The sequence below is a fragment of the Megalobrama amblycephala genome, linkage group LG5, assembly GCF_018812025.1.
Source record: "Megalobrama amblycephala isolate DHTTF-2021 linkage group LG5, ASM1881202v1, whole genome shotgun sequence".
Classification (NCBI taxonomy): domain Eukaryota; kingdom Metazoa; phylum Chordata; class Actinopteri; order Cypriniformes; family Xenocyprididae; genus Megalobrama; species Megalobrama amblycephala.
In genome coordinates, this window is record NC_063048.1 from 25,089,120 (window position 1) to 25,103,575 (window position 14,456).

The following is a 14,456-nucleotide window of genomic DNA, read 5'->3' on the forward strand; positions in this document are numbered from 1 at the left end:
ACACAATCGGAGATATATTAATAAATATCCTGTCACATCTGAGATTTATAATGGCAGTGAACGAGACCAACGAGTATGAGCTGAAGAAAGTGCGTCCATCCACATCCTCCTCCACATCATAAACATATTCCACACAGCTCCAGGGGGTTAATAAAGGCCTTCTGAAGCGAAGCGATGTGTTTGTGTAAGAAAAATATCCATATTTAACAAGTTATGAAGTAAAATATTTAGCTTCTGTAAAACTACCTTCCATATTCAATTAACAAAAAAAAGGAACTGGCATCACGTCAGTTAAGCTTTTTCAGTAAGTTGAATACGGAAGGTGTAGGACGTAGCGTAAGCTTTTTGAACTGTGAGAGTTTTTACACTTTCTTCGTAAGTTAAATATGATGCATCGTTTCGCTTCAGAAGGCCTTTATTAACCCCCTGGAGCCGTGTGAAGTACGTTTATAATGGATGGATGTGGATGGAAGCACTTTCTTCAGCTCATACTCGTTGGTCCCGTTAAGTGCCATTATAATGCGTCAGGATATTTATTAATATATCTCTGATTGTGTTCATCAGAAAGAAGAAAGTCATATATACCTAGGATGGCTTGAGGGTGAGTAAAGCTTGAGGTAATTTTCATTTGAAGGAAACTAATCCTTTAATAATGTATGTTTATAGATCATGACTGAGAAGTAGGGCCTACAAAATAAGGCATCCAAGTGGTTAGTTCAGTGATATGATGTCTAATTCTGGAGTGAATCAATGTTGCCTGTTGGAGCTATGGTCTATTTAGAGCATGGCCTTTCTCTTTCAAGTGCTGCCTGGAAGTGCTGTCTGGTCAGAAAGTTCTTTGTTAGTGCATGTGCAAGTCAATAATTGCTAATATTAGCATATTTGACTATAATATGACTGCTGTCTTTTTCATAAAAAGTGAAACACTGAAAATGAGATGTGTGCCTGTTAATTTCTGGGGGAAAAAAAAAGTGAAACTGCATTACAGTGCTTGACTGGTGTCTTGTTTACACATACAGGCCTAATTCAATGCAATTTCTGATGTGGGGCTAGAGTCTACTGAGAGTCATGCTGGGTAAACAACCTCAGGCAAAACCTGAAGAAAGTGAAAGTATGCACTCTGTCTTCTCTACAGACAACAGCAGGGCTCTGACTTAAGCAGCCCCCTCAGGGACTCAAACGTTGAGCTAAAACACTGTATAAAATAAACATTCCTCAGATCTACAGTCTGGAATCCATCATACATATTTGCACCAATTAACATAAATTAATAACCAGCAGTTGTTGGAAATTGTATTCATGCAAGAACAGCTTTATTTTAAAAAAAAAAGTGCTGGTTAGCTCGCATCCTGGTTAGTTTTGTTTACTTTGTGAACATAGGTAGAAGCGGTAATATAACATCTAATATTTACCCAAGTTCCATGGACAGAGGCCAGGTCTTACCTGCATTTTAATGACATTAGGGAAATCTCCAGGTGAAATGTGGTGCTCCCTCTGTAGTATCTGATAGATCTCAGGTAGGTGGGCAATCAGCTCCTCCTTTTTCTTCTCTTTCCCAAACAAGGAGGGCATTTCTTTCTTTAAATAGCTGATGATGTAAGCATGCACCTATAAAACACACAGCAGATTATAATTAGTAAGTTCCAATAAGGATGCAATAATGCATACTGGAAATGTAGGACCACGTTTAACAGATGTGTCATATTGTTATAATAATTATTTTCTTTATATTTATTTCATTTTATATAAAATTACACTGACCTAATATTTAGTCCGTACGTGTAAGATACATTATAACACACAAGACGTAGCACAGTGACAATATCAGGTCAAACTAGACATAAAATGTAAGTTAAAAATAAATAAGAGGTCAAATGATATCACAATGCTTGAAGTTCCGTTAAAAAGCACAGGATTAATATCAGTGATGGGGTTGGGTGCAGTCTTACTGTAGACCATTTTTCTCACATGACATCCACCTCCTGCTACTCTAGAACAGTTGCATAATCAAACACTATCTCTGTGTTTACACCTTGGAAATGCACATGCCAAAGGAACATTCAAAAGCATCTGTGTTTATACAAACTTTTTCCTCAATATAGAGGAAGTACACCACAAGAGATCTAAATTAAGGCTGAGCTTTTTCCTTTTATGCTATGTTTATTCCTCTTAAGGATGATTGGCGGCTCGAGGAGGACAGGAAAGGCGTAAACATGACGAGTGGCAAGACTAAGTGGGGTGGAGAGGTTAGGAAAAATAAGGGCTGTGCTCTCTTTGAGCACATTACACACATTCCTTTGTACCAAGGAAAGGGACTTTTCTGGGCTTTTCCAGGAGATGGAGAAGGCATTTTACTGCCTCACATGGCTTTACCATTACAGGAAGGCATGCACGGGGCTACAGGATTCCTGTTTGCTGGATGTGTTTGGAAAATATTGCGGAAGAGATAAGACACACTTTCTGTCATGGTTCCATAAGTGAATTGTTTATACCGTCCAGATTTAAGTGCAAGACGCAACCAGGTTGTGTTGTTTGGGGCTCATGTGGCACAATGTGTAAGTTTGTACAGTGCAGTCAGCCAAAAACAATAGTGGTTGAACTAAGGTCAAACACAAGACAAAATAACACAATGAGCAGCGATACTGGAAAGTTTCAGCATGGGTTTTACAAGCATAATACATGAGTATTATTAACCATTTAAGATCTTAATAATTAATAATAATTATTTATAAATAATATAAATATATTTATAATTATATAATATATAAATATTATTGTTCGCATTCTTTCATGAACACCAGGTTCAAGGACCTTCAAAGAATTTTTAAAGCATTTTATTTTATATCACACACAATAAAGACAATAAAGAAGGGATTGTTACTACCAATCTAGATAGTAACAATGACCTACTGTACTATCATTACTGCAGTATACTGCATATACTGACAACTGAAATCAAATTTGAGGGGCATATAACTTTATTATTATAAATATATATTATTTTATGTATGACTGGTTTTAAGTTTTCCTTTTATAATGAATCATTACTTGATTAAAATTATTAAAATATAGAGAAAATATACACTACCGCTCAAAAGTTTGTGATCGGTAAGATTTTTAATGTTTTTTAAAAGGAAGTTTCGTCTGCTCACCAAGGGTGCATTTACTTAATTAAAAATACAGTAAAAAACAGTAATATTGTGAAATATTATTACAATTTAAAATGACTGTTTTCTATTTGAAAATATTTTAAAATGTCATTTATTCTTGTGTTGGCAAAGCTGAATTTTCAGCATCGTTAATCCAGTCTTCAGTGTCACATGATCCTTCAGAAATCATTCTAATATGTCAATTTGCTGCTCAAGAAACATTTAATGTGTACAATTGTACAAACTATTTGTGTACAATATTTTTTTTTTCAGGATTCTTTGATGAATAGAAAGTTCAAAAGAACAGTGTTTATTTGAAATCTAATCTTTTGTAACATTATAAATGTCTTTACTGTCACTTTTGATTGATTTAATGCATCCTTGCTGAATAAAAGTATTAATTTCTTTAATTTCTTTTCAAAAAAATAAAAATAAAAATTCTTACTGACCCCAAACTTTTGAACGGTAGTGTAAAATGTTACAGAAGCTTTGTATTTTAGATAAATGCTGTTCTTTTGAACTTTCTATTCATCAAGGAATCCTGAAAAAAAGTATACAACTGTTTTCAACATTGATAATAATAACAAATATTTCTTGAGGAACTAATCATCATATTAGAATGATTTCTGAAGGATCATGTGACACTGAAGACTGGAGTAATGATGCTGAAAATTCAGCTTTGCCAACACGAGAATAAATTACTTTGTAAAATATATTCAAATAGAAAACAGTTATTTTAAATTGTAATAATTTTTCACAATATTACTGTTTTTACTGTATTTTTAATTAAATAAATTAAGCCTTGGTGAGCAGACAAAACTTCTTTTAAAAACATTAAAAATCTTACAGATCCCAAACTTTTGAGCGGTAGTGTATATTTGCAACTACATGTCAACTAACTCTCATTGGAGTATTAGTAGACTGTAGTTGACTATTAGGTTAGGGTTAGGTGTTAGGGTTTGGATTACTAGAATGTAGTTACTTATAGTCAGTAGAATGGACCATCAAAATAAAGTGTTAGCAGATATTAAGCACAAAGTTTACTAATACTCTGATGATACAATGATAAAAATGGTGCTAACCAATTTTAAAAAGTGTCAAAATGCATTTCTTTGTAGACCTCTAAGCTGTGACAGCTATAACATTAAAACACATACTAGTTAGACAACCTACCTTGGCAAGGCGAGCTCTTTTGATGAGGTCATTCAGCTTACGCAGGGCAGCGTTGCGAGGCAAACCCTGGATGTCTCTGAATAGATCTTGTGTTTCAGCTTCAAAGAGACGTCGATTGTCTGCATTTTGGAGAGGTTTGGCCCAAAAAGATCCGAGATAGACCCTCACCACCTCTGGAGTATTGATCACCTTTCCCAGCGACCACATCAGTGCACCATAAACCCGCATCAGCTGCTGAGTATCCACTTGGTCGGCCTTGTTCAATACCACACGGATTTTGTCATCCTGGCCGCGAAAAGCTCTGATCGCTTCAGAAAACTCATCAGATATGTCCAGCTTATGGGCGTCAAATAGGAGAATGATGCGGTCCACTCGCTCTCCAAACCAGCGCAGAACCTCAGAGAAATCGTAGCCTGTAGTGGAAAAATGTCAAAAGAACAGAATAAGAATTGAAATACTGTATACTTCATTGCCCAGGTAAGGGAAAATGAATTGAGTGTACCACATTCATAACACACAATAGAGATGTAAAAATACAGTAGTAAAATAACAGTATAAAATAACATAATACAAAAACTTATGGTATGATAAAGGGATTCCTAAACTTTTTTCAGCCAATCCCTTTGACCTAAAACATTTACTTGAAAAACCCCCTTGAGATATTAAGCTAATATCTTTATATATCTTAATTTAACAGCACATTCACATGTTCATGGTTTTCTGATGTTGGTTAATGGTCACATGACAGGCAAGTAAACAAGTAAGACATTTTTATATTTTAAGTTCATAATTTTTAGAGTTTTATTTTCATTGTTTTATTTTTTTATTTTAATTTATATTTTTCATGATTTAATTAATTATTCACTTTTCATCAACTCACAAACCCCAGTTCGGGGTTTATAATATATTATAAATAAACTTTCTAAAATAACATAATTGAATAAAAATAAAATACTAAGATCAAAATTCATATTTAACCTTAACTGCCACCGTCCTTGGCACTCTTCTTATTTAGAACATTTTTTTCATATAACATATTTTCTAATCATAAATTAGGTATGATTCGAAAGCTTACAAACTCAAAATTCATCCTGTGTAAACCGTTTTGAAATTGAACTTTGCGTTACCATGGAAATGGTACTTTAATTCTTTTAGCGGCTCCTCCCCTAGTGGGCGGTGTCAGGTTTCGTGATACAAATTTTATTTTGAAACTTTTTCTAATCTTTACAAAACACATTGTCAGAAAGGCCTGAGTCTCAAGGTTCCATATGTGGTGATTGTTATGTGATAGAACTTACATTTGAATAGAAATATATAAATTTGTTACAGAAGAATGCATCAAAAATATTTCATTTTTTTTTATATTTTTGGTACAGCACCTAAACAAAATTGAATGGGATATTCAATTTTTGTGATATCAACTTCAAATTTGGAACACAACTTGTTTAGATATATGGCTTTGATTTGATAAAAATTTTAGAGTAAAAAATATTTGATAAAATAGATATTTTATATAAAATAAAACAAAAATTTTTAGTACAGTACATTTGATTTACAGTAAATATAAACTTCCATAACTTTTTCATACTTTTGTTTTTTGAAGTGCTCTCACTTCAGGAATAATCTGCTGAGTGTCTTATTTAAAACGTCTATATTCCAAAACGTCAATATATGTCTATATTCCAAAGCATTCTTGCATTACAAGCTTTTAGGTTTGGATAGTGCGTTTTCATGTCTCAAACGGGGGTGACAGTTAAGGGGTTAAAACACTCACAAATTCATCACACACAAATTCATTTGAAATTGATATATTTCCCGACTGGAAAAAATGTTGATAAACTGTCCTTCGTGCATAAATAATGGTTACACCTTTCTTTCTGTAGCTGGAAGAAACAGGTATAGAAAGAGAGAAGGGAGTAACGATCAGTTTTCAAGCCTTGTATCAGTGCACAGGTCACAGACCTGGTGTGACCATGAGAACACAGGAACATCATTTCAGCCCCCATTCACACATAGCTCATTATAAGCAAGTACATATATTGATAAATTCATTTTAAGCAACGAGATCCAGAGTATCCAACCACCCATCAGTCATGAGGAAATTACGCTGCTCCAACGACAATGGCATGGATTACACATCACTTTAAAAATTTTTACAGAAAGTTCTGCCAAGATTTTACAAAGGAGGAGCTCAGTGCTTAGACTGTGGGAATGGTATTCCATGTAAGGCAACTTAATACAGAGGAAAAACAGGCTTTTCCTCACTCAAAACTTGCTTTTATTTAAAATAAAAATCAAGATTTTAGGTTAAAATATATAAAATTGTTAAAATTTATAATTTCTTTTTAAATATTTTACAATTTCTAATAACTTTTTTTGCCATAGTTAATTTTAAACAGTCCAAACTGAAAGTATAGTTTAAAATTGTAGAAAAAAAATTAGATGGTTGTACTGTATAACATCAGAAGTCGTCAACTTACCAGCATTATTTCCCATAATTATTTAACCACTCCTATAACGAGCAGCCTAAATACAAATATGTTGCCCTCGGTTATAAATCTAAAAAATGCAATATGTATCAGAATTTAAAGCAGCCACAACACAAATGTCTGGTAGAAAATTCATAGTCATATTAAAAATCAAATATGATTTTATGCACAAGACCAATGGTGCATCGTGAGGTGTCAGAGACGCTAACATAAGAGGAATGCAGCCTCAGCTGAGCGGCGCTAAAGCAGGAACAGATGTGGAACGCCCATGTGTCTTATCCCTCATGGCCGAAGTTGCGTCCGTACATTTGTGCAGTTCTGGGCTCCGCCACCAGGCCTAATCTACAGTTTGCAGACAATCTCGCGTCATACTGTACCTCTGCTGCTGTGCATTTTCATAGATAACAATCATAGAGCATAAACAGACATATCCCACAACTGTTAAAAACTGCTTAGCCACATCTCAGAAGTGCCCTGCCTTCTTAATTAAAAAAAATATATGTGAAAACAAAGCAAGTTTGTTTTGTTTATTGATGATCCTGTAACACATGAACACTATCTACATACTGAGCTACCAGAACTCTGATGTAAACCCAGAAGTGTGTCGGCAAGCTACACTCATGCTTGCAAAAAGAGGAAAAAAGAAAGCAAGAAATGCTGACATCATAACACCACAGACTCATCAGGGTTTCCAGTGTGTCTGCTCGTGTCATGTAATGGGAGACAGGGACGGAAACAACAGAGGAAATTTACAACGAAACAGGCCAGATCTGGTGACTAAAATGAAAACTAATGCATTATGATTGTTCCTTATTCTTGGAACATGAGCTTCAGTCCTCTAGGGAGTTAACCACTCTCCCTGCTGTAACAACTCTATTTTCAATGAGAAATTGCCACAGAGACTTCAGAATGAAAAATTCTGCCTGCTAAACAGCACAGTTCATGCTGTGTTGGTCATGTGACATTATCTTCTTCACTCTACTAAGCATCCACTCATGATTAGTTTTACCTAAACAAATGGCTATTCTCTAATAAACATCTTTGGAGAGAACTTAAGAAAACTGTCAGAGAAATAAAGAGGTGCATTTGATGGAGTCCATTTTGTCATTTGATATCCCATTGTTTGTGTGTGGCCGAGTCTGTGCGTAACTCCCGGCCTTTGTTTATTACACAGTACAGGATGGACTGGCTCTAAGGCACTATAAAGAGCAGAATGAACATCTTCCTGTACAGTAAGCATTGCAGCCACTAACCTCTGCTTATGCGCTGCTTCTCTCCAGACAAGATCCCAGGTGTGTCAATGATGCTAATGCTCTGCAGAACTTGGTTGGGCATTTGCGAGCAGATGAACCTAGCAAGACAGATGGAGAGAGTTCATCACCTCATGTTATCACCGGAAATACTGGTAGTACTTATTATGGTCACACAAACTCTTTGGCTGACGAACAAAAATGGACTTGAAAGTGGTTTATGTGTGAGCTGTTTTTCATACATTGCTACCAGTGTTGGAGAAAGTTAGTTTTAAAAGTAATGCATTGCAATATTGCGTCACTCCCTAAAAAAGTAACTAAATGCGTTACTTTTTATGACAAGTAATGATGAACCTAGCAAGACAGATGGAGAGAGTTCATCACCTCATGTTATCACCGGAAATACTGGTAGTATCACTACATTTGTCGGTTGACTCGTTTGATCTGAGTTATGGGCTGAGACACTTTCGTACAAAATGTTTTCAAAGATAAAAGAATCAAGCCTAAAACAATGGGATACTCTAGCAGTGATGAATAATGAGTATAAATATACAAAATAAAATGAGATTTTGCTCAGGTTCAAGTTGGTCACACAAACTCTTTGGCTGACAAACAAAAACGGACTTGAAAGTGGTTTATGTGTGAGCTGTTCTTCATACATTGCTACCAGTGTTGGGAAAAGTTAGTTTTAAAAGTAATGCATTACAATATTGCATTACTCCCTAAAAAAGTAAATAATTGCGTTACTTTTTATGACAAGTAATGCATTACATTACTTTTGCGTTACTTTTTCTCACCTTGACTGGGCTTGCTTGTTTGTTTTTTAATAACAACAAACAAATTTCTTTTTTTTTGGCAAGTGTTAAGGCCCTTTCACACCAAAAGTGAAATGAATAACCCTCAGGCTGAAGGAAATGCATATTTACGCCTGTACAGTAGAGGGCGCAGCTCAAACAAACCTTTCAGCTGTGCTGCCATTCTGGATTAAAGAAGAATAGATCGAAGTTCAACACTCTTATTTCTAAATCTAATCTAAATTATTATTTTTTTTAATTTAGTCTAGAACCACAATAACCATCATGTTTACACCGTGCACACGACACTTCTGCACTATTTCTCTCAACATGGGGACAGGAGAGCTGTCAGTCAATAAATGTAAAAAATGTAACTTGCGTTGCTTATTTGAAAAATATATTTTGCTGTAAATTGCAAAATTAATGCGTTACTTTACTAGTTACTTGAAAAAGTAATCTGATTATGTAACTCAAGTTACTTGTAATGCGTTACCCCCAACACTTGATTGCTACGCTATTGACAATGGACCTTTTTAGCCCATAGAATTGAGCTAAAATTTTGCTAATGACCGCATCTAAACCTAAAAAATAAATAAATAAGACACTGCATCCATCCAGAACACAATGCTGTCAGTGCTGCTTTTAAACATGTTGACTGAGGTGAAGGATCTAATGGACAGTGGTAAACTATTCCACAACCTTTTAGAAAAAACGCTCAGACATTCAACAAATGAATAATACATTTACTAAATGTAACTAAAACTATTATTTAATATAATATCTTGAAATCTCCATTATGATAATGTTAAGATTGCAACATTGTCTCAAGTGAATTTGAGGATTTATCTTTTTAAAAAAACAAAACCTAAGAGGAAATTGCAACATCTGTGATCGAACATCACCTGTCAGCTGCAAAGCAGAAGGAAATGTTGAGAAATTGAGGAAGAAACATTCAAACAAGTTTCATTTTCAAGAAAATGACACATGCATTTTATTCAAAAAGCCAGTAGATAAAAAGCGTAGCGAGAATGAGAGAAAGAACCTGCTGTGCCTAAACGTGCCATCACATGACGCACAACGAGATCCACAGGAAACGAAGTGCATTGTTTTGAGGTTCCTCTGGAGGAGAAGAGATGTTCTCTGTCAAGTGTGCCTTTGACCTCTATAGTGGTCACTGTCAAAGAAGTACTTACCCATTTCCCCTCCACATAAATATACAGCAAACGGGGGGGGGGAAATCCTTTGTCTAACTGTCTAGGTTCTAAAATTAAACATTAAAACTTGTGGAAGGTCATGCAACAGTTATAGTTACCTAAAAGAAGTGACCCTTTACACAGTTTTTGAGACACTTTGTTTGTGGAAAATATTTGCCTGTAATAGAAAAACAGGCTGTGTGGGATGAAAGGAAGAAAATGAATGAGCGGCAGAATGTGCCATGTTGAAAAACATGTAAACCTAATGGAAAGGAAGCAATATACAAAACTACAAAGCATTGTGACATAATGTGTATTTAGCGTGAATGCATGGTCTTTTTATAATTATACCGTAAACCTTGAACTGTACTTGTGCCATTACAGACAGATTTCCTTCTTATCCTATGCCACTGCCAGAGCAAGATAATGGAAAATCCTTGTTTTGGCAACACCCCGGGCAAGAGGGACATCCGTTACAGAATGTAGCAGACAAGAATATGTGCCCACATTCTAGATTTTCCTGCCACATGATATGATGTTTAACAACCTGGTTCAAGCTTCTCCTGGTTCGAGCTTGACAGCCGTTTTTCTATGGGGTTAGTTTGCCCAAAAATGGGTAAACAGAAACATGCTTGCTTGACGTGCAAGAACAAACCACATTGGTTCTCATGCGTCAAGCCAGTACAGCAGAATAAAAGCCTAAATTAAAATTCAAATATATTACTTTAATGATCTCTGTGTCAAAATTTAGGTGGATTAACATTCAATGGAGGGACAGAAATAACTCAGGTTTCATTAAAAAATATCTTAATTTGTGCTTCAAAGATAAATTACAATCTTATGGGTTTGGAATGACATGAAGCTGAGTAATTGATGCTGATTTTCATTTTTGGGTGAACTATCCTTTTAATATGCCATGTTAAATAATACTACAAATAGCAGGGATTCAGCTCTTGATATTTACCTGTTTAAGAAGGCGTTTCCGAATGCATTGAGCTTGCGGAAAGGTTTCTTGGGGTCCACAACCAAGGCATTTCCAGGAACAACTCCCTCATTCTCATTGTACATCACAGCTATGAATCCATCTGTCGTTGGTTCAGGGCCAATTCGCATCCCTGGAAAATCCTGCTCCAGAAGATACCTGCAGGAGAGAGAGGTTAAGTATTAACAAACCACTTCTTTGTCGACCGGAGCGGCAGAATTAATGTGACAGCACAGGCTAACAACAAAACGTCACGGTTAGGTGAGAATACAACGAATGGAATATTTTACGGCGCTACCTTTAGGTTGAGACAGAATGCAGTAAGATAAAGATAGTCAATAAAATCAAAGCTGACCAAGGATCAAAGGTAAACAGTGGCACATAACCATTAGACGATGGCTAGAATGTGAAAACAGACCTATTCATCAGTCTCACTCTTCCTGTAACTTCCTAGCCAAACCATAGATTCCTACCACATCCTGTCAGAGGATAAGAAAGTGTCAAAGGTTTCCAAGCAAAGAAACACACATGGCTTGTCTTTCAAATCTAACATAAACATAAGGGAATTATGAATCAGACTGCATTCATTGTTAAATATGGCTGAATTTCTCCAGACACTGACCTGAAAACTGTTTTATGGGGGAGAGAGTTTAGAAAAAATAATACAAAAATAATTTGTATTGGCTTTTCATACTCACTTATACAAACAAGTACTTATATACTTAGAAACTTGTGCACTTCATAATTCTTTAGACTGGAATACGATACTTAAACAGCCTTAAACATCCATCATTTCCAACTATGACCTAATGTTTCATTATAAAAGGCTGAGTTAGTAATAAGCCAGTTCTACTTTGAGAGGAGTACAACATGAATCACAGAGCTATTGGTTTTTCTTATTTATTCAGAGACTCCCTGTCTAGAACAGGATCTGATGAGACCCAGCACAGACATTAAAGCTGGATGGTATTGACCTACAGTGAAAAGTCAATAAGAAGAATAATGATGCTTTTATGAGTTGTTTGCATTCTCTCCAGCCTTCAACATCTCTTCACAGATGAATGGACTATGTGAGCTGGCATAAGCTGTTTTACACACCAACTTGCAAGGGTTTGCAGCATGTGGCAGCAACCACAAAGAGCTCACTGTACTAAACTTAACACGTGTAGTGTACATGCTGTTCTATGAGTAATTAAAAATAAATAAGTAAGTCACAATAAATATAGTCGTGTCTAATAATATAAAGCCCTTTTTGGCTTGCAAAACATTAATATTCGATTACACCTTATTTTAAGGTGTCCTTATTACAGTGTAATTATACATTTGAGCACTAACAACATGTACTTACTATAGTGTTAATATTGGGGTTTGTTTTAGGGTTAGTGGCATGTAATTTTGCATATTTCACTGTTATTACTATAGTAAATGCGTGTAAAATGTGAAACAAGGACGCTAAAATAAAGTGCTACCAACTATTCATTCATTCACAGGCAGAAAACTATACCAAGTGTTTTGCTGAAGTGTTGACTTTCTGTCAAAGCAATGCGTTACCTTATGAAAGTGGTCTTCCCAGTGGAATACTGTCCCACCAGGAGGACCATGGGCTTGCTATGGAAATCCGCCTCCTCCAGAGCCGGTGAGTGGAAGTCGTGGAAGAGGTAGGTCTCCTCCAAAGGTAGCAGTTTTTTAGCATAAAGGCTCTGAAGTCCTTCTGTCACTGTTTGAAACATGTCGCCCTCCTTGTTTCTTCCACCCTGTTCCTTATTTACCCAAGTGAACATGTTGCCGTTCTTCTTAGAGCTTTCTTTTATACGTGATGCAAGTTAGTTCCCTTTTTTATACTGGAGGAATTTAAAACGGTTCCAGTTTTTTTTTTCCGCCTTGTTTATTTCCTTTATTTGTTTCAGTAGCAACACTAGCCTGTCTACTGGCCTCTGCGCGTAGTGTCCAGCTGTTTGTCTGTCGCCGTGACCTCACCTGTATCCTTTTATGTGACGCTCTTTCTCGTGACTCTATGTTTGAATATTCATGAGCTACACTGACGTATCTCCCGCTGTTGTTAGGGAGGAGTTGTTGTTAGGGCGCAGTGAATCTGTAGGCACTCCATTGGGCGCTGCTGACTGCTAGTTCTTTTCTGTGGAGACGAGCAGGGCGCAGCAGAATATTTAAAAACTTTAAAAGAAGCATTTTAAAACAAGGCGAATAAACATTACTAGTGTGTCTGTTTTTAATGAATCCAGATTATGGACTGGCGCACTCTTACGTTGTTTAAATGTGATTGAAATTAGCAGAACAGACCAAGTACTCCATAGTGCAACCAACCTTGTGCATTTACGTCACCTAGTGGTAAGCAATGAAATAACAGTATTTTTTTTTTTTTTTTACAGTAGTATAAATTCACTAGGGCTCGGAGCAAAATGTCCAATATATTTAAAATGTGAACGCGCCTGCAGTGAACTCATGTTTTAAAAATCTGTTATCTAAATGTTTTATATTTCGTAAAATATTTTATTCTATGGATTTGAAATAAATAGAGAACAAAAATGCCACATGCCCCTTAATAAAAAATAAAAAGGTTTTTGGCAAGGATTACATGTCAAACGGGTGTGGTTTAGGCGGCCCGGTTGTTGACCCTTCTAGGATATGTTTCTTAAAGGGTTAGTTCACCCAAAAATGAAAATAATGTCATTTATTACTTACCTCATGTCGTTCTACACCCGTAAGACCTTCCTTCATCTTCGGAACGCAAATTAAGATATTGATCCATAAATCCATAAAGGTACTAAAAACATATTTGAAACAGTTCATGTGAGTTCAGTGGTTCTACCTTACCGATTTCAAAACACTGCTTCATGAAACTTCTGAGCTTTTTGAATCTTTTGTTTCGAATAAGTGATTCGGATCTCCTATCAAACAACTGCTGAAATCACGTGACTTTGGCGCTCCGATTCACTGATTCGATTCGTAAAGCTCTGAAGCAGTGTTTTGAAATCGGCCCATATAGATATTGTTGGAAAGTCGTTATTTTGGGGTTTTTTTTTGCCGCACAAAAGTATTCTTGTCGCTTTATAATATTAATATTAAGAACCACTGAACTCACATGAACTGTTTCAAATACGTTTTTAGTACCTTTATGGACCTTGAGAAGTTCAGTGGCTTTGCTCTCAATGCAGGCCTCACTGAGCCATCGGATTTCATCAACAATATCTTAATTTGTGCTCAGAAGATAAACTAAGGTCGTACGGCTGTAGAACGACATGAGGGTGAGTAGGTTAATAAATGACATTATTTTCATTTTTGGGTGAACTAACCCTTTAATGTCATTAGTCAAATGTAAATTATTGCTTAGACTTCTCGTGTAGAACATGATAATTTTCTTATCGTTGTCATCAGTTGATGAATAAATTGAGCTTTCCACTCATTAAT

General features: G+C 35.8%; 1 protein-coding gene across 1 annotated transcript; it reads right to left on the reverse strand.

Annotated features, from left to right (window-relative positions):
- Positions 1-782: 782 nt before the first annotated feature.
- Positions 783-12,855, reverse strand: ehd4 (EH-domain containing 4). Its single transcript, XM_048191481.1, has 5 exons — positions 12,582-12,855; positions 11,013-11,189; positions 8,065-8,162; positions 4,323-4,735; positions 783-1,608 (listed from the first exon to the last, which is right to left on the reverse strand). The coding sequence occupies exons 1-5, from the start codon at positions 12,809-12,811 to the stop codon at positions 1,402-1,404; spliced, it is 1,125 nt and encodes a 374-aa protein (XP_048047438.1). The 5' UTR covers positions 12,812-12,855; the 3' UTR covers positions 783-1,401.
- Positions 12,856-14,456: the final 1,601 nt, after the last annotated feature.